The following is a 19541-nucleotide window of genomic DNA, read 5'->3' as shown; positions in this document are numbered from 1 at the left end:
AGAGAGTTGTCAGGACATCATGATGAGGGAAAAGCTAATTGTTAGCACCTTTTAAAAACCTCTCCAGGAGGAATAATTTTTTAAATACAGGGTTTCACTCACATTCGTTATTTAAAGCTGCAGTATGTAACTTTTGCATAAAATATGTTTTCTTTCCAAATTTGTTAAAACTGCCATCATGTCGTGACAGTGTAATATGACTCAGATAATCTGTGAAAAGATCAATCTCCTTCACTTCCTCCCTGTGCTGCTAGCACTGTTGATCAATGATGCTAAATGTGCTAATGGCAGAGAAACAATTTACCGTTCCAGGAAAACCATTTATCCGCCATCATTGGTGGTCATGCTAACAAGCATTAGCATTCGTGTCAAGATATGTTGTGGTGAACACACCAAGAAGGGGGAGAGTGTGAGCATGAGAGTGATTGACAGCACTAAGACCCTCCTTCTGGTTGTTTCTGACTGAGTGGTGTATTTCTGCAGTCTGTACTGAGAGAACTGGGAGAAGGTAGAGCTAACTAAATTAAAAACATAGAAGTTAAATTAAAATTTCACAAGATAGAAAAGATGGAATAAAGGACTCTTTTGATTTTCTAAAAAAAAAAATGTAAATCTGGGTCAGGAACTGCATGGGTCATTCAAACTTGACTTCATAAAATATGCAAGATTTTCAGGTGTTTCTAGGAGATGGACCAGCATGAATATTAATCGCACATGAATAATTTAGTCACAATCTGCTTTCTCTTTATGGCACCAAATAACTCACAATTCATGAGCTGGTGTGAGGCTAATAGGTTGATACCAGGTAAAGAATATCTGAGAACAGTTTTGTCAGTATTTCAGTGTGAGAGAAAAAAATGGAAGCCAAAGGCAAAAACTGAAACATTAAGTTTCACTTTTAGATTAATTCCATACCGAGGACGAGGAGGTTCGGCACTTTACAGAAGGGAGGCTTGCACAACCGACCAAGTACGGTCAGTACGGTCAGTAGCTGGACTATGTTAATACTGTATCTGATTTTTCTGAGAAATGTTCATGGCTGTGATGTCTGATATATCATCATTTGTTTCTGGACAGTGTGGCTGAGGAGAGAGTGTGATCTTTGGTGTCTGGTGGACAAGAGTAATTAATTCCAGTGAAAATCCTAGTAGAGTTTAGCAAACTATGAATGGCTACATTTGTAAATCTGATGTATTTGTTGCTGTCAGGACTCCCTTGAATAAGTAGGATTTTATCCTGGTAAAATAAAAAATAAATAAATGAAATGTATTATGGAAAGAGAGAAAAGGCTTTTTGCTGGCATCACTCCCTAACAACCACTGCACTGCTTTGAAGATTTTATTTCCTTCACCATCCATCAGTGTATGTGGTGAAAGGATAAATATGGCTCCTAGCATATTGAGGCTAACAGGAAAAGCCCTCTATATCAAGTGCTTTTATATCCTGAATGATATGTAGCCAGAAGTTCTATCAATCTGTATTACTATTAACAAAATTCTTCTTACCAGATTTAGCAGAAGTGACAAAAGATTAGCTTGTCATATTTTTTTTTTATCGTCTGGACCAAGGGAACGAATACATGGGACAAAATATGTATACAATAGAATAAAGATCTATGTATTTTGCTACAGGATGTGTATTTGAGATTAAACCATCAGTGGAAAAAAGGTGAAAATCCCTTTTAATTTAAATGTTATGCTATTAATGTGATGCTGTAGCTCCTCTAGATATAACTTCACGTATGTGTAGGAACATTCAGCAGACTGAAAAACAAGTGCTGGAAATTTAAAATGCTTTAAATCACCTGCGTTCAGCTGAGATTTATATGCGTCTTCAGTCTCTCTTTCAGCAACCAAAACGCCCTCAGAGCTCGGAACAGCCACAGATAAGAGCTTTGCTTGAACAGAAAGCATTTGTTGCAGGATGTCTGCTCGCTATGATTAGAGGAGCTGATTTGACCTGAGAGAATGTCCCTGAACACTTCTGAATTCATCCAGCTGCTGCCACCATCTGTTCACTCATCAGTTCAGATGAGGGAGCCAAATCGCCGTGATTCTCAGACTGCAGCTTTGCTTCGCTCATGAGTAAAAAGTCTCAGTAGAATCCATTCTTTTTAGACACTAAATTCATAATGCTGACTTTTTATCCTGCGCATTTGTTTTTTTACTTTAAATTCGGCAGCAAAAAAGTCACCTGGGGAATCACCACTAGATCTGCTCGAGTGACTTTTATCCAATTAAGTCACGTTCTTTTGATCACACGACACCAGTGTGTTGGGCTGTGCTATAGCTGCCTTACTTAGCAGTTAACTGTAACTGCTGATGTCACTCTTCAGATTCTTCTTCTACAGATTAAAAAATGGCGAATTAACAGCTGGTGAGTGAAAATACGGCGCAACAAGAAACGCCTGCGTAACAAGTTTCATAATTCCCTTCGACATAGTGCCAGTTACTACACTAATAGCGGTTTTAAGTTATTTTGTGGGATATAGGAGCTTGCTTTACATCAACAATTATTTAATATTGATTTTTTTAAAGTACTAGTTCCACTGGCAGATTAGTTGTAATATGACATTTTTAAAATATTGTAAGTGAAATAATCTGTCAGTGGAAGTAGCACTTTTTCATCAAGATTAAGGAATTATTGACTTAAAACAAGCTCCTGTTTCTAGCTAAAAAGCTACTTGCAAGTTAGTTTTCTCTTATTTCAAGTGTTCAAGTGAGATACTTACACTAGAAGCTAGACCAGAAGTTCTTGGTAGGATGTTGTATTTTTGCAGTGTAACAGCCACTTGCAGCTTTATGTTCACAAACATCATCGTCAGTGGTACAGTTTCTCAAAAATAACTTTACTGATGTTGGTTTTGCTTCTTTCAGTGAAAATGCTGCCAGTGTTCACTCTTGCAAGACAAAGAGCTGAAGGAAATCAGTGTGCACCAATGTAGTTTTTCAGAATAGTAGAAATTAACAGTAAATGACATTGATCGAGGTAGAGTGGGCTGATCAATATTAACTACACATGAGGATTCTATTTATTGAGCAGAATCAACAAGAAAATGGCCTTCATTTTGATAACTTAAGACACCTGCTGGACCAAATATGAAGCTCCACAAATATGAACGCTAGGCACCCAGATTCAGCTGTCGGGCACGTATCAGTGCAGCCTACTGGGATCTTTATTTTCTTGTTTGCATTTAGATCTGTCTTAAATCTTACATCTCCAATCCTAAAAACCAACCACAGCCCCCCTGAAGTGTGAGTAAAGTCACACTTCAGACTGTCAACAAAGAAAGGGAGAAAGGAAAGAAACAGAAAAGGAAACAGGCTTACTTTGAGTTCCTCTTGAAGCTTGCCAAAGCGGACCGTGCCATTCAGAATTCTGCTGACAAATCCCTGCTTTTCCTGCTGGAGTCCAGATGCCTAAGAGGGCAGAGAGGGAAGACGGAGGGTTACTGAGCTACGAAAGGAAGGGAAGGACACAGTAATAGGTGAGAGACATGGAGGAAAGGGGGAGAATTGGAAACAAACAAAAAAAAAGGTTTTCAATGGTCAGAGCATATGACTGTCAAATTCTAGTAAAATGTGTTTCCCCATTTCATTGGCTTTAGAGAAGACATCATGGTCAATAGCATTTGAATTCATGGAAAATAAAATCTTTAATATCAAAGTGAAGACAGAGTTTTACTAAATATTGTTAAATAAATATTGGGAAAGTGAATCATTCCATAAATATTCCTTCTTTTTTTTTAACTTTCATTCTACAATCAATGTGCATACATCAACTCCTGTAAGGTCATCTCCGTATATGTCCATAATTTAAATACACCGTCTTTTGAAATAACAAACCAACTACACCATCACGGAATCAATCCAAGGACCACAAATGGCCCCTGAGCCGCGCTTTGGACACCCATGATTTGACATATGTCAATGTAAACTGTTTGTGCAATTTTTATAATTAAATAGAGCGCAGTTCCGTGGATTATCACATTACATGGCATGATAACCTTAGTGGAACGTGGTCATGTTTAATCTTAGCAGATTAAATACAGCTATGGAGAGATTTTCCATTAGCCACTACCTAAAATAGATAATTAAACTGAAGTGAACTGAAATGAAAAGGTAATACGCTAGATTATCTGTCACCAACTCTATTTGCACGTGTGTCTATACATCCCACTGTTGGCATGAACAACGCATCTACTTTCCACATAGTAGGGGCAAAGCTGCCTGTGGGATAAAAAACAGGTTCAGACAAGTGTTTTCTGATTTTTAAGCCTAAATAAATTGGCTGCCATCACCCAGATGCTGCACAGCTGCTAGGTTCTGTATCCATTAGTTCCTTAATACATATGAGGCCCAGCTTCATCTGACATGTGCTAAATCGCCTGCCAGAACACGGCTCATGCCTGTCTGTCACTCTGTGCTGCGTGCTCCTGCCCAGTCTTTCATATTTTCATATTTCGTTCACCTGCACACCCATATGACAGTGATGATCACTGTCAGATCACAAAATAAACTGTTCCAGGGTCCGACCTGATGAATGCTGGCGAGTATTTCAAATCAACTGCGAGCTTTCTCGCAAGCTAAACTGGATTAGCTCAAAATAGTGTTGACATTCTACTACAAGGGAAATGATGTGCTGGTCAATAGCTGCACTGACCACATAATTGCACAATTTGACATTTAGAAAAACTAGCTTAATAAAAACATGGCAATTTTGATAAAAAATAATTTTCTGGTAAGTTTTGGCACTTGCTTGAGGTTTTATTGGTTTATTTTGCAAAACTGCAATAGAAACACCTTTTTCGCATCACACGAACCACATGACCAACAACCGGACGTTGCCTATGGCGCTAACCACAAAGAAGACGACAACAGGAAGTAGTTGCAGGATCATGTTGTGGCATGAACTAATTTATTCACGTTTTTAAGTTTAAGTTTAAGTTTAGTTTAGTTTAGTGATTTTAATTGCGAAATTTTGTTGTTTTTTCGCCACTAGCAGAATATTGACAAAGTTGTGCACAGTTAGTGTGTGCGTGTGACTTGTGAAACAGTCCATATCGGAGCAGCGGTAACATCAGCAGTACCGTGTGCAATAGATGGTCTCTTTCCCTGGAAATGTGCTCTGCGACAGAAACAACAGCCTCCAGATAGTGACGAGTCTTCTCCTCCTTCAGCAAATGCTCTTCCTTCTGTCTCCTCAGCGTACTCATCCTCCCCTCTGCCTTCCTAATTGATTGACAGGAATGATTGTGTGAGTTAACAAGCGAGAGAATTTTAAACAGGAGACGAAAGCCACATTGTAAAATGGAGAGAGGAGATAAAACAATGGGAAAATGTAGCAGGGTTAATAAAAAAGGGATTTGGACAGACAGAGAGAGAGAGGAGGTGAGAACAGAAGAGAGACAAAGAATTAACTGGATATCTTCATACGCTTCCATCTGTACAAGGACGTGAGACAATCCTCGGCTAATCCAACACCCTTTCTGACAGTCTTCACACCTCGGAATGAAAAACTCCACATTAATCTCAGAGCAAGCCTGCTGGGAAACCGAGCACGCTCCCAGAGCAAAGGAGATTTTAGAACAGCTTGAGTCCATGATTAAAATGTTAAAAATCATCATCTGCATTTACCAAGACACATGCAATAAAATCTGCATATGAATTAGACATGCAGAACAGAAGTAAATCGTCTGGGCCAGCCCTTATCGGTGATCAGTCAGAAGGAAACTAAATAATTTACTGAACCACTCAATTCACTAAGTGAAATGTTAAATAGATTACACACAGACAGATGTTTTCAAGCCTCTCTTTTGTGTTAATTATAATGATTTTGCACTTAAACTGTTTTAAAGGGGCAGTACTATGTAAAATCAACTTTGCACTATGTTATTCCCTCATCAAAAACAAACTTTTTTGATGTGTCGCCTTGATTCTTTCATGCAAGTTTGAGAAATCCTTTAATCTCCCATGGCAACCATTCAGCTGGGTGGACATAGCTTCGCCTTCAAGGACGAAGCTCCTCCTCTGAGCTTCCCCCTCACAGAGCCCTCCTTCTCACTTCTTCCACTCAGCTCCTTCAGACTAGCCATCAACAAGCAAACGCCTGGTGGGACTGTGCAGTTGCTGAGCTCATCATATGAGCTGCTTCTCAATGAAATACTGGTAAAAATGTTGTTAAGAGGGCTAATACAGGAGCAACGCTATTATGATTTCCTGAAGGCAAAGTTTCAGAAAGAGCAGGAGTTTTTAAAGAGACATAGTCCCAATTTCAAGGCATGAAATCAGGAAGTAAAATATCTTTTAAGTCATATTTGATATATGAAGCATTTTTATAGCAACTAAAGTGACATAGATGCTTGATTATGCTTTAAAATGGCCCTATGTACCTGGAAAACATAAAATTTCTCCTTTAATACAGAAATATGGGCTTTATAGAAAAAAAGTATGTTTAATATACTTGCTTAAAGGTTGCCATTTTCAAAAGTTACTTTTAATATGACAAAAGAGCCTCATAGCAACACATATTGTCACTTTCCTAAAATAATGGCCTAGGCCATTTTTTGCCAAAAGTGATTTTTTTTATTTTATTTTATTTCATTTTATTTATTTATTTTGCCTAAAACAGCTTTTGGAAGAAAAGAGAAAGTTTTTTTTTTTTTTTCAAAACCACTTTTGGCAAAAAATACTTAGAGCCATTATTTTAGAAAGGTGACTATGCTCTAATATGTTCAATATGACTGAACAGCCTTGAGCACATTGCACCTCCAGATGTCTGTAAAATACAGAATCTGCACGAAAAGAAGGGATGGAAAATATTTTGTTCCACTCATTTTCCAAATTTAAATGCAATTCCATAACTTCCAGACTTTCCACAAAGATGTAACAATGCAGTGTTTTTGTTTTGTTTTGTTATGCATTAATGGATTCAGAAATGCATTCTTCTTATAATTCAGGAGTCAGCGGATCCAGAAGAAGCAGCCCATCTGGTACCTGTTTGCTTGTTTGCAGCGCTCCAGCTCAGTCTTCGCTGTCCTCACATCAGCAGTCAGGCTGACTTTGTCCTGAGCCAGACTCCTGATCTCCTCCTGCAGGCTGGACATTTTTAGAAGCAACTGCTGCTTCTCGCTCTTATTTCTCCTCTCCTGCTCCTCCAGCTGTCTGAAAGTCAGGAGCAGATTTAAGCATTAAAGGATTTGCTCTGGTAAACAAATTTCAAGGGAAATGTTTACAGATTTTTCATAATATTCCAGTTGATATCTTTTTTTTTTTTCATTTGGATCCTGTCTATTTAAAGTGCCGCAGTCTACAGAAAACAAACAAACAAACAAAACAAAACTATAATCAAACACGAAACCTTGAAAGGCTCATAGCTTTGGTAATTTTTTCATTTTCTTTGAGAGCGCTAATTTTTTCTTATTAATTTGCAGAACTCTGCTGGTTTTAATTACTCTCTTTCATGTTAAATAATTCATCCCCCTGCTGGTCTCCGTGGCAACTAAAATTGCAATGTTTTAGGTGCTTCTCTTGTTGGACTTCTTGAATCTTATCTTTTTTTTCTGCACCAAATTGTTTGTTTTGAAATATTGAAATGAACTAAACTGTACATTTATGAAAAAAAGTAATAAGGTGGAATCCAATATTGCACAATTCTCAATCAGACGAATGGAACAGAGTTGTTTTCATGCTGATTAATCATTTAAAGACGGTAATATTAATCAAAGCAAAGACTGTAGAAGCACCTTCTGAGTTTGCCTGCAATGCTGCAGTGCTCATCCCATGTGACGACATCCTTGAGGCGAGCCTGCAGCAGCTCGACCTCCTTCGTGCGTTTCTGTAAGTCCCGTCTGCTTCCTTCCAGGTCCTCCTGCAGACGCTCCTTCTCTTCCTCCAACATCATAAGCTGCTTAGACATTTTCAAGACTACAGAGAGAGGCAGAAGGGAAAGAAGTAGGCAAAAAAACAAAAGATTGTTCAGTTTGGGATTTTATTTTACAACTTTCACATTGTTGTTTTTTTGGCTCATGAGAAATGTGTTTCAATTTACTCTAGCCCTTCTTCACAGTACCTTCAGATTGGTGTTTGCTGTGGTTGGCCTTGGCTTTTTCATGCTGAGCTTCCAGCTGACCAATCAGAGCCTGGTTCTCCTGCAAAACCAGAAGAGCTTGCTGCTGAATCATCTGGCTGCAGAGAGATTGGAGGAAGGTTTTTATTTAATTCCTCAGTTCTTTGGAGGTAAAACTGAAAATAAATATATCCAGTGCCTTGCAAAGTTATTTTGCACATTTCATGTTACAGCCACAAACCTCAATGCAGTTTTGATAGACCAACACAAAGTAGTGAATAATTGTGAAGTAGAAGGAAAATGATAGCTCCAATAATAATAATAATAATAATAAATACATATACAATAAAAAAGATTAGATTAATAGGAATAAATGAGTATTTTTGCAAAGTAATGCACTATTAACTAAGAGTAAATAATTTCAATGTCTTTTTTGACACATCTAGTAGTAAAGAGGTTTATATTAAACGTTTTACTTCAAACTTGATTTAATAATCAATTTGACATCTGCTCTTTAGCTTTCAAATTGGCCTCATTGTTCTGAAGATCAACATGAGAAATATGAAGCCAAATTACTGTTCAGTGATGTCATGTTGATAAAATTGTTTGGAAAAACTGTCTAATTTATGCAAACATATAATGAAGGATAAGTATAAAGATGATTGTGGAGGTTTTGCAATTTCTCTCCCTGTTATTCTGACTGACTAAACTAACAGCAAAAGGAAAGAAAGGAAAGAAAAAAAGGCACTTCATTTTTGTTTTTGTTTATCACCGGGATCAATTCTGATGACCCAGCACTTCTTACCAGTCCTTATGGTTGACCACATCCATCTCATCGTGGAGCTTCTTGTTTTCTTTCATCACATTGTCTACCTTTGCTCGCAGCTTGGTCATCTCCTCCTGCAGCAGGCAAACACACAGAAGAAACTTTTATTTGTGTGAAACAAACCTTGAAAATCGTGTAAACCAGGAAAATAAAACAGAAACCAAATAAAAAGAGAGCCCTTATTTTCTACATTTTTCTCAGTCATTGCTCCTCCCAGTAAAGACCGGGCCAATGTGGGTTTTTCCCCCTAAACTTTCATGTGTTTTATTGTGTCTATTACTGGAGAATGTGAAGCCTTTTACACCTTTAGAGAGCTACTTGTAAACGTGGGAAGGAAAAAGAAAAAAAAAACACAGAAAGGCATATGATCTGTAATAAAAATCAGTTGTACCTCAGTGGTTTGTAGAAGAGCTTCCTTCTCATTCATGTTGTCTTCATAGGCCAGCAGCAAAGGGCATAAATACTTCATGTCAACCTAAAAAGATATGGATGATGAAAGAAAATATGCTAAATATCCCGTTTATTTATGTCACATAGGAAAAAAAAACACTTATTGTCCTCTTTGCCTCTATAACAGGAGTAAAAACTTAAACCTAGCAGAATCACAAAGAGATTTTTTTCTATACTAACCAGCCATGGAGGGGGAGAACCTGTGCTTGGTATGCCTTTGATGTTGGAGCTCTAGATGAAATTCAGCCAAAGACAAAACAAAAAGTTAGTTATCATTTCTCCTTGAAGCTGTTACTAAAATGTATTATTGGATATACAGAATAATGCAACAACAAATGATGAAATAATCTTAGATGGAACCTTTTTAACTAGAAAGGTTCACGTTGAGCTCACTAAAAGAATTCATGGTCCATATCAAAGAAGATGTTTATGCAGTAAAAACAAAAAAAAGTCAGTGGGATTTGCTAACTGTAACTGGTAATACGCTGCACAAACAATGTTTTACTTTTTGTGTCTTTCAGTTGAAACACTTAAGGAACATGTTCAGAAAGACGAGGAATACAGTACTGTGTTGCACTGGTCTAACACAACAGGCTTCCCAGCAAGCTTTTGCCAAACAATATTTTATATTCTATTCCGCATATTATTTAACTGCAAAGCTCTGTTTTGACTAAAGTTTTGCTTTGTGCTTTTGTCATAAAGTTCTTCCTCTGTCTTTATCCTATTTCTTTCTTTCTTTCTTTATTCTTTTGTAATGTAACGCTATTTTAAATCCACCCCCACCTTTATCTTTTCTTTTCACCTCCACTGTCACTAATGAGTCACTCACAAAGACATGCTGGTACAGAGGAAGCAAACAGTCAGAGATGAGCACAAGAAAACTCCTGATGTGAAAAAAAAAACTGCATGAGGTAGTCATGATTAAAAGCACAGGTCTGCTTTCATCCGCTGGTTAAATGACACAGCGGCACAGAGAGAAAGGAACGAAGAGCTGCAGACAGTTTACTGCAGGAAATCACATGGAAGAAGGGACAAGAAAACCTCCTGTCACTCAGCAGGGCTGCGGATCAAAAGGAAGACGCTGAATGTCTATCTGAAAAGCTTGATTAGAAAGGCGGCACAACGAAATGATGAAATAAACACAAAATATGATTAAATCATATGAGATTGCAAAACAAATATTTCCAGAAATGTACTGAAGTGAAACGTGTCGTTTCACAGGTATGGTTATTATACAAAGAGTATGTTTGATTAGAGCTACAGTTGGGTGATTTTTACTGAACTTGTTAGTTTGATTAGCTCTTGTTCTCAGCACATTGCTCACGTTGGTTGAGTTTTTTATACCTCTTGTTTGGACAGCGGTCTGAAGCGAGCTTGGTAGCGGCTCAGCTCCACGTTCAGACGGTGGACAGTCAGTTTCAGGGCATCGTTTTCGTCCACCAGCTCCTGCGCGTGTTGTCTCAGGCTCTGTAGCTCTGCCTGGCTGCCTGCTAGCACAGCATAGCAAGGTATTCAATATTATCGGTTCTCAGAATGACACAAAGGCATAATTAGGGCCAAAGTAGCTAGGGAAAAAAACAGAGGAGCAAATTTCTGCCAAAAAAACTCAGGAATTTTGACATTAATCTCAGAATTTTTTGAGAAAAAAACTTAGACATCTCTGAGTTCCTTAAGTTGAAAATTTGTAAGAAAAACCCAAATCTGAGAAATGTCTTTGAAAAAAAAATTTGCAAGAAAAACATATTTTAGAAAAAAACTTTGAAATTCTATGAAAATGTTCTACTTTTCAAGTCGACCTGAAATAAGTTTTTTTTTTAACCAGGAAATTACTTTTTTAATCTACAATGGCTCTAATAATCCATCATGATGTCTCAGTGATTCATTTATAAATCACAACGAAACAAGTGGAAGGATTCTTGGAAGACATTTTCTAAATACTGAATATATTTTCCAGGTGATTTTTCTGTTTGGTGTGTAATGAAATCATGGTAAAACTAGAACTTCTGTGTATTGAAGATTTATATTTTTTAACTTTAGAGTTCTTGTTGTTTTTTGTTTTTTTATTACTAAATGCTGCAATCATTTACTTCACTAAACTTTCACTTATTTTTGCAAACCTGCAGAGGATCTGAGGTTTGAGGAGGCGTGGCTCTGACTGATCTCGCGCTCCAGGCGATCCAGCCTCTTTTCCAGCTGCTTGTCTTCGTGTATCGTCTTGGTCTTCCTCTGTTTCTGCAGCTCACTGTATCCTCGGTTGGTTTCTGGAGTCAAGTGGACCTTCTGTTTAGGCATTTTAGCACCACCAGCCCTTTTAGTGGTTGGGATGGGTGGCAGAGCTGAAATACAATAAGGACATCTCTAAAACAAATGCAGAATTTTTCTTTTAGTATAGTAATTTACCAGTTATCTTTCTGCTGAATGAACTAAGGAATGCATAAGAAAGCAGAGTACAAAACAAGAAAAGTTTCGGTTTGCCTGACTTTGTGGTAGATTGCCCTCTAGTGGATTAAGAACATAACACATGGTTGTTGGCTAATAATAACAACTGTAGTGCCTTGCAAAAGTCTTCGCCCACATTTTGTCACAAATGTTACTGTTTTATTTTTTCTGTTGTTTTGGATTGTATGTGACAGCTCAACAAAAAACATCAGAACAATTTTAAATGCTGGCAAAATTATACACTTTAGTATGTAGCTAACAACAGTTGATTCTACTTGATGTGAAACAGCCAGTTCTTCCTATTCATTTAGACAAATGAGTGTGAAACATCTATTTCCTACTGAAAGCTCAGTTTAAGGCAGAACAACAGAGGAACAAGAAAACAACGAGAAATCTCTGCTGGAAGTTTAATAACTGTTTGGTGGACAAAAGAAGATACATAAATAAAAATAAGAGAGGTAGAAGGTGATAGGAAACACATACATCGCACGTCTTCCTTGGGGTTTTCAGAGCTCTTTCTGAGAGTTTCTCTCCTCCTTCTGGCTTCTGGAGACTGGCCACTTGATTCCTCGGTGAGGTCTGGAAGGTATAAAGAAACGAGTGTAACGGCAGGAAAAATACACGTATGTGAGAGTGTTGCATTTGAGATCATGCATGGATCACTTTAACAACGTGCACAGTAGAATATTGTAGGTCCTCATCATCTAATGCGTGGACACAGCTCAAGTAATAGCAAATATAATTTAGTTCTAATGACACCCGTTTAGTGTTGGAAAATTAGTCAAGTAAGTATAAGGAACATTTTAAATTAGTTTTGCCTCAAGACTATGAACTCCCACTGTTTTCTGTCCTTAAAAACATCAGCCTACAGTTTTGTTGCATTTTACTGTGATTTTAATGAAACTTGCATAAAGGTCAAAGATGTATGCTTTAAAATATCCAAAGTTCAGACTTCAAAGAAAACCAGATATCATCAGAAGATTCCTGATTGGTGCAACTGCAGTCGTTTTCTTCATGCTTTCTCACGCTGGTGATAAATGTTTCCATCACTTCTGTGCTACAATCATTTTATTCTGGAGCAGTTCTACTGAGTCTATGTAAGCTACTATAGACTATAGACTAGAGTAAATAAAGTCAGTACCTGGAGATGGCACTCTCCCACCCGACATGTGAGCGGCCAGAGACAGAACGGCCTGGAAGAGAGACGGGTGAAACAGGAAGTCAGTCAGACAGATAGTAAGAGAGAGACAAATCTTTTTCTGTATGAACATATCAGAGCATACAGATTCTATAGCTCCACCAAAAACATATTTTGATGTTGTATAACACAGCAAATGTGTGCTTCCTTACCTCTGCTTCTAGAGGCAGATCATGAACCATTTCTGACACTCTAAGATCCTCTCGTCTGTCCAGAGTTTGATACACATGCTCGTCCGCATCACCCTGGTCACCAGCTGCATCTTGGTCATCTTCCAGCTCTCCCTCGGAGTGGTCAGGAGACGACAGGTGTGGCCGGCTAGCCAAATCCTCCGACCATCTGTCTCTGTTGACGGTAAGGTGATTCGAAGACTGAAAATGACTGAAAACTTTCTCACTTTTTATGAACTCACTTTAATTCCAGGTGGAAAAGGCAGAATTTGGACTTTGATGCAAGTCCAGGAAGGAACTCTTTGTGGCTCACTAAATTTTATAGCCACAAAGGGATACTTTTCTGAAGACTGGACAGCAGTGCAGCTGTAGAGGAGAATTCACCTTGAGTAAAGCACGCTGCTGCCGTTTGGCTCAGTTAGGAAGGATTCAGAACGATCTGTCTCAGAGAAGGACCTTGGCCGAGCGGGCGGGATGACCCACGTCTGTCCCGTCAGCGAGGAAGACAGGATAGCTGCAGCCAACGCTGATCTGTGGATGTGAACACAAATGTTGTGTAGCAAAAAGGCATAAACAATAAATACTGCTTGTGAAATATGGCTCACTAAAGTTAGAAGATATCATTTTATAACTTACTGTAAAAGATAAATTAGTACCTCAGTTCAGCCCAATAAATAAGTTACAGGAACCCCATATTCTTACACTCACACTCTTGGTAAAGATCTTTTAAAAGCTCAGTTCTATATATCCTCCATTCTCTTCAGGTCATCCTGCAATGGTCTAATGGGGTTTCTGTCTGCAAGCTGATTATTGAAGTACCATACATTCAGGTTCTCAATGCCAGTAAAATATTTGGTGACATTTGCATGAAATGTGAAATTTCATGCAATTGGCCATGAAATTCATTAAGAAACTACAACTAGGCTGCAGGGTTTCCCCGTGTACCTTTTTTTTTTTTTTTTTTTTACAACTTTATAGTTGGAGTTTAGGTATTGTTAATAACCTCTTCCAACAACAACACATAATTACATAGTGATATTTTCAAAATTCTTGTCAACTTCAAAAACTTTTTTTTAAACTCAAAAACACGGTAGACCGCTGGATGAATGCCTTAGTGCCCCTACCATCAGACATCATCATCTACTTTGGCTTTTTGCACACCTTTACCAGAGGGCCAACAATTGTGGAATCTCCCTTGAAGCTGAATATTGATTACAATAACATTTCAGTAATGACCGTACAAATGTAAAAGAAGAAAAGGGGGGCGGGAGGAGAGGCTTCGGGGAAAATAGTGTAAAATGTGAAAAGATGTTGAAGGTTGAAGGTGACAAAGGCAGCGTGTGAGGTACCTATGTCTCTCAGGTGAGGGGTCTGGGCTTTGTGGGGGAGGAGTACGAGGCACAGCGGCTTTAGGAGCGATGGAGGCGGCAGGGATCAAACCATGAGCTATGTGCTTCTACACAACACAACACATCAACAGGGGAGAGGTTACAGGGTCAGCCTGTCACACACGGACAATAACTCTGTTTTTGTACAGAGGTTCAAGACTTCGAAATAAAATAACAAATAATGTTATTTTATAGCAACAATGAAACTGGATGGTTGTTAGGGGAAGCTGTTATATGAGGAATGTAGATGAAATACACCAGTGGCCAACCTTTTATATTTATTTATTTGTAAAAAAAAAATAAATAAAAATAATTAATTAATTTAAAAAAATCAAAACTTACATTTACTATTTAATTTGTGTTGCTATTATTTAAAACCCCATATCATACACCGCAATTAATGTTTGAACAGCAACAACAATTTCAGGCATATGAATAAGTTTGCGTGGCGCTGTGAATACTCCCGCGACATGCTTTAGCTGTTAAGTGCGCCATAATATTGTAAATGTCAGCTCAACACAAGATACGCTAAGTAACCCTAATAACATTATGCTAAAGCTAACACTACATGGCATATTAACCGAGTTAAACATTGGAAAGTGTTAATAAAAAAGAACTTACAAACTCCTTGTCTTTCTCTCGTCTGAAGTTGAATTTCATCATTATGAAAATGATTCACCTTTAGCTCTCTAACTTGACAAACAAAAAGCTTTTCTTTTACGCAAAGACTTTTCAAACTAATCGCCAAACTGCCTTGAAAACACCCAGCCGCTATCCTGTTCTTGTAATATGATTGACATTAGTTCACTGTTCTTAGAAAACAGTCTACGACAACCAAGCTAACTAAATTAAAAGAAGATACTGATTTACCAGCCGCCGTATCTAGACGCTTAGCCATGGGAAACCACGTCTTTGCAAAAGAAGCGGTGATTGGTTTCCCTGCTCAAATTCAGCCAATCAGACACCGTTTTAAATTTCCTAGCAACGGTGTTTCCAACAACCAACAGACCTTCCACCAGGGGGCGTGTGTGTCCCATTAAATAAAAACAAAGCATGAGATCGGTTGGAGCCTAGACAGTGCAAGAAAGAAAGAAAGAAAGAAAGAAAGAAAGAAAGAAAGAAAGAAAGAAAGAAAGAAAGAAAGAGCATTTTATACTTGATAATTTTTCATTTGTATTTTCTTATCTGGCGATAATTAACACATAATTATTTAGTTTGGAAAATCCAGTTTTTCTAAGTACCCCGTAGTCCTACAACCTACACCAAGTTGAGACCTCCAGTCTGTTTTAGCATTCAGTAAAATAGCATTATATTAGTTAATGTTTCAGATACAAACAGTACTGGTTCCACTGTCAGATTTCTTTCCACTTCAAATAAGAAAAACATCTTTTTATAAGTGAAAGTAGTTTTTAAATTAATACTCAAGAATTATTGACTTAAACAAGCTTACATATCTTGCTGAAAAGTGACTTTTCAGCACTTATTTCAATTGTTCAAAAATATACACTAAAAACTAGACAAAAATTCCTGACAAGATTTTATGTTTTTGCAGCGTGTAGCAGTCTGTTACAGTGGTTATGTGAAAGCCTCAGACTGAAAACACTTGGTTGTTGTTACAGTCTTGGATGCACATAGCCATTATTATGTCTTTATTTTCTTTTAATGACGCATCCCTCTTTGCACAGTCAGCTCTAGAACAGTCCCAAGAATAGCCAATTACAACGTATACCGTGTAGTTGTTGTTAGGAAGATATGGTGAATCCAAGATGCCACTCTTTATTTCACTTACCTAACACTAATCCTTGGAATTAAGTTACCAACCTGCTGACTGTTCATGGAGGCAAATTGAATCTGGAGCCTCAACCAAACTAGTGGTTGGTGACTTAAAGGAAGTAGGTCTCTGTGTCACATCATCTTTAAACCCTAGGGAAACTTATTCAAAAGTATTTACATTTCTAGAAACTTGTCAACTCAACTTAAAAGGGCAGTATTATGTGTTTTCCAGACACATAGTGCCATTTTATTGCACAATTAAGTAACTATGTTAACTTCAGTTGGTAAAAAAATGACTTTCTAATTTAACGCCTGTCTATTTCAGAAAGTCACCACAACATTGCTCCTCTATTAACCCTTTAGCAATGTTTTTATTAGTGTTGCACTGTTATTCTGTTAAAAAATATTCATTTCTGGGCATGCTGTGGTGACACAGGGGCAAAGCACAACCCAGGTATGTAGGCCTTAGTGCTCGATGCAGCCGTCACAGACTCAAATCCCGACCTGATGACCTCTGCTGCATGTCCACTCCCTCGCTCATTACCCATTTCACCAACAACTCTCAAATAAAGGCCACTAGAGACAATAAAACCTTAAAAAGTATATACATTTCGTTTCCTCTTTGTATAAATGTAATTAAAGATGGGCTCTTGCTTAAAATTTCTGTTACATTGCACTGCTGCAATAAAAGACTTGTTTTTTACCCATTACCACTAAATGCTGGCATCACTTTATTCTGTATGCAACTGATTTACATACTAATTAGACTATTTTTAAGCTTCAATTTAAATTTTGATTAATTTTTTTATACTAACAATGTGAAATGTTCAACAAGAAACAAACTTTCACTTGACAAAAAATCCCATTTAAGATTAGAGCACACATTACACCCAGCAACCAATTGTTAAGGGCATAAAAAGTTCAAATGAGTAAAATGTAATCACATGTTTCCTTCAGTCTGTGGAATGATGGATTAGGATGTCATGTGGTACTAACCTGACTTTAAAAAAAAAAAAAAAAACTGGTGAAATTTTTTAAAGAGGTGTGTGTTGACCAAACCTCATTCCAGACACAAAGCCAGACAAATACTTCAGAAAATTCACCTTACCCCCTTTTGTTTATTCTGTTTTATTTGAGTGAACACACATGACAAAGACCTAACAATCCAGCACAAAGTGCAGAACATGGAGAGACCAGAAAGCATTACAAGAAAAGGAGACCGAACCCTCTGCATACACACTAAGGCATTCAGTATCACCAGGCACTGCGGCGTTAACACACACAAAAAAGCCAACATCTATACGAATTACTTCATTTAACATAGATGGCACCTTAAAACAGTGTTAGGTAAACACAGACAGTACCGAATATTACATAGGTTTATGAAAACATTTTCAAATATACATTAGAAAAGCAAAAAAAAAAAAAAAAAGGTAGAAGTAGACAATTTTTCCAAGGCTAATAAAATACATTCTTCCAAAAGACAGAAATCCACCAAGCAACAATTTAGAACTTGAACTAAACTTAAAAGGTAAATATATATTTATTTTTGTGGTTTTGAACAACATAAATAATTTGATTATCAAACGAATATGAGAATCTACTTTGTAGATAAAGAGATACAGTCCAACACTGCGGAGTGTCAGTAAAAAAAAATGTGAGTTGTTAGCGATAATGTTAAGGTGTGTGGCCGCGGGCTTTGATCCGAGCCACTCTTGTTTGTCAGAGTATGCGTCGCGAACATCAGTGTAACCACATCCTTCCCTTCTATTAACATAGACTCCACTACATACAGATTCACATTAACGAAGACTCACGGCTACAGCTTCCTACGAAAATATAAGATCAGTAAATGATTCGTCGCAGGCGAGGAGGCATGTGGGGAGATAAAATACAAAGGTCTCTTTATTTACACTGCGTCCCAAACATGGCACGATGCTCAAACACCATCTTTAAAGGCTGTCTCTCAAAATACCAAAAAAAAAAAAAGAAGACAGTAACACAAAACTAAAGGTATGATTTAGCAGCTTATCGGATATTGCATTCTAAAAATATAAAATAAAAAAAAATCTCCCTAGGCTTAAGAAAAACTTCACAGCACTTTTAGTTTTCCCTCACTGATCAGCTGTGTGACGTTTTTTTAGTAACAATGTCCTTCATGTATGCAAGAATGCTGTGGACTTCTTAGACCACATTCTAATCACTGCCTTGCAAAAGCAGTAGATGCATGGGTGCGCTCACAAATTTTAGAGTTTTTGTTTGTGTGTGTGTGTGTGTCTTAAGATGAATGGTAACTGGAGTCGCACTGTGCTGTACATGCGCTGGCACGGAATAAAATGGTTTCTATTATTGCTGACGCTCTTAAGATGGGCAGCCTGTGTGTTGGTTTTTGGCACGCTTGTTGTTTTTGTGCTGAAAACACCAAAGTGAGTGACAACTACTCCGTGCGGAAGTGCACCCGGCGCGGGTACAGCGGAGCACGTCCGGCCACTGACTCAGTGGAGGAAGTTGTCGTTGTTGTAAGCGCTGGAATTGGGGAACGTGGGGATGGGTTTGTTCCAGGAGAGCGCCCCCGAATGGTCGTCCGTGGGCAGGCTCAACGTGCTGGCGCTCTTCATCTTGTTCTTCAGGCCCCAGCTGAGGAACGACGACTTCTTGATGACCTTGCGGGTCTTGGAGGACTTGTCTTCATCGTTGTGGGCCAGGCAAATCATGGAGTAGGTCTTGGGCAGGTTTCCGCTGAAGGTGGCGCTCTTGGTAGGCTATGTGGACACGGGAAGTGTTTCTTATTAGCTACATGTTGCTTTTGTCAACAGTCTGAAATATGCGAGTGTGCTGCGGTAATGGTATCTTCAACCAAGCATCATTTCCTTCAAAAAAAGATGCATTCACTTTTTGTGTTTTCACATGAACATTTTAAGAGCATCAATACATTTTCAACACAGTGGAAATATTTAATTCTGACATATGTCTCACAAGAGCCTCCTTAATTCTTATTTTTATTTTTATTTTTTCCAGGAATTCGTCAGACATACCATGGGAGGGCTGTTGTCGATCACGCTGACCACCTGGATTTCAATCCCCTCCTCATCCACGTCTTTCAGAAGTCGCATCATGTCACTCACACCCATCCATTTGGTGTCTTTGTCACCCACGGCAACGATGTAGTCACCCTCTTTCAGTCCATCAGTCTTAAAAAGACATGAACGAGGCAAGAGTCAAACACTTGA

The 19541-nt window shown here is 38.1% G+C and overlaps 2 protein-coding genes across 9 annotated transcripts in view; both read right to left on the bottom strand.

Moving 5' to 3' along the window:
- cep89 (centrosomal protein 89) overlaps positions 1-15490 on the bottom strand; it is a 42441-nt gene extending 26951 nt beyond the window's left edge. The window contains exons 1-17 of one of the 7 annotated variants that reach the window (XR_001660626.1): positions 15160-15490; positions 14500-14606; positions 13535-13681; positions 13133-13325; positions 12924-12975; positions 12266-12361; positions 11461-11679; positions 10688-10833; positions 9524-9574; positions 9285-9368; positions 8873-8967; positions 8071-8186; positions 7745-7925; positions 6996-7163; positions 5090-5231; positions 4146-4229; positions 3347-3419 (exon numbers count right to left, since the gene is read on the bottom strand). Coding sequence is in view for 5 of the 7 variants with exons in the window: in XM_016666695.1 (XP_016522181.1) it covers positions 3330-3456; positions 5090-5231; positions 6996-7163; positions 7745-7925; positions 8071-8186; positions 8873-8967; positions 9285-9368; positions 9524-9574; positions 10688-10833; positions 11461-11679; positions 12266-12361; positions 12924-12975; positions 13133-13325; positions 13535-13681; positions 14500-14606; positions 15160-15201 (1966 nt within the window). In the remaining 2 variants the exon portion in view is untranslated. Of the gene's footprint in view, positions 1-3329; positions 3457-4145; positions 4230-5089; positions 5232-6995; positions 7164-7744; positions 7926-8070; positions 8187-8872; positions 8968-9284; positions 9369-9523; positions 9575-10687; positions 10834-11460; positions 11680-12265; positions 12362-12923; positions 12976-13132; positions 13326-13534; positions 13682-14499; positions 14607-15159 lie in introns of those variants that run through there. The other 6 variants (XR_001660627.1, XM_016666693.1, XM_016666695.1 and 3 more) reach the window with 6 other exon arrangements.
- A 1919-nt stretch (positions 15491-17409) lies between these two features.
- The window catches only part of rhpn2 (rhophilin, Rho GTPase binding protein 2), a 34118-nt gene continuing 31986 nt past the window's right edge, over positions 17410-19541 (bottom strand). For both annotated transcript variants that reach the window (XM_007543143.2, XM_007543142.2), the window contains exons 14-15: positions 19347-19502; positions 17410-19073 (exon numbers count right to left, since the gene is read on the bottom strand). In XM_007543143.2, the coding sequence (XP_007543205.1) occupies positions 18807-19073; positions 19347-19502 (423 nt within the window). In that variant the 3' untranslated portion in view covers positions 17410-18806. The remainder of the gene's footprint in view (positions 19074-19346; positions 19503-19541) is intronic.

Source organism: Poecilia formosa, unplaced genomic scaffold (assembly GCF_000485575.1).
Source record: "Poecilia formosa unplaced genomic scaffold, Poecilia_formosa-5.1.2 Scaffold775, whole genome shotgun sequence".
NCBI classification, from domain to species: Eukaryota; Metazoa; Chordata; class Actinopteri; order Cyprinodontiformes; family Poeciliidae; genus Poecilia; species Poecilia formosa.
The sequence above is the reverse complement of the archived record's forward strand: the minus strand, read 5'-3'. Positions and strand labels throughout refer to the sequence as shown.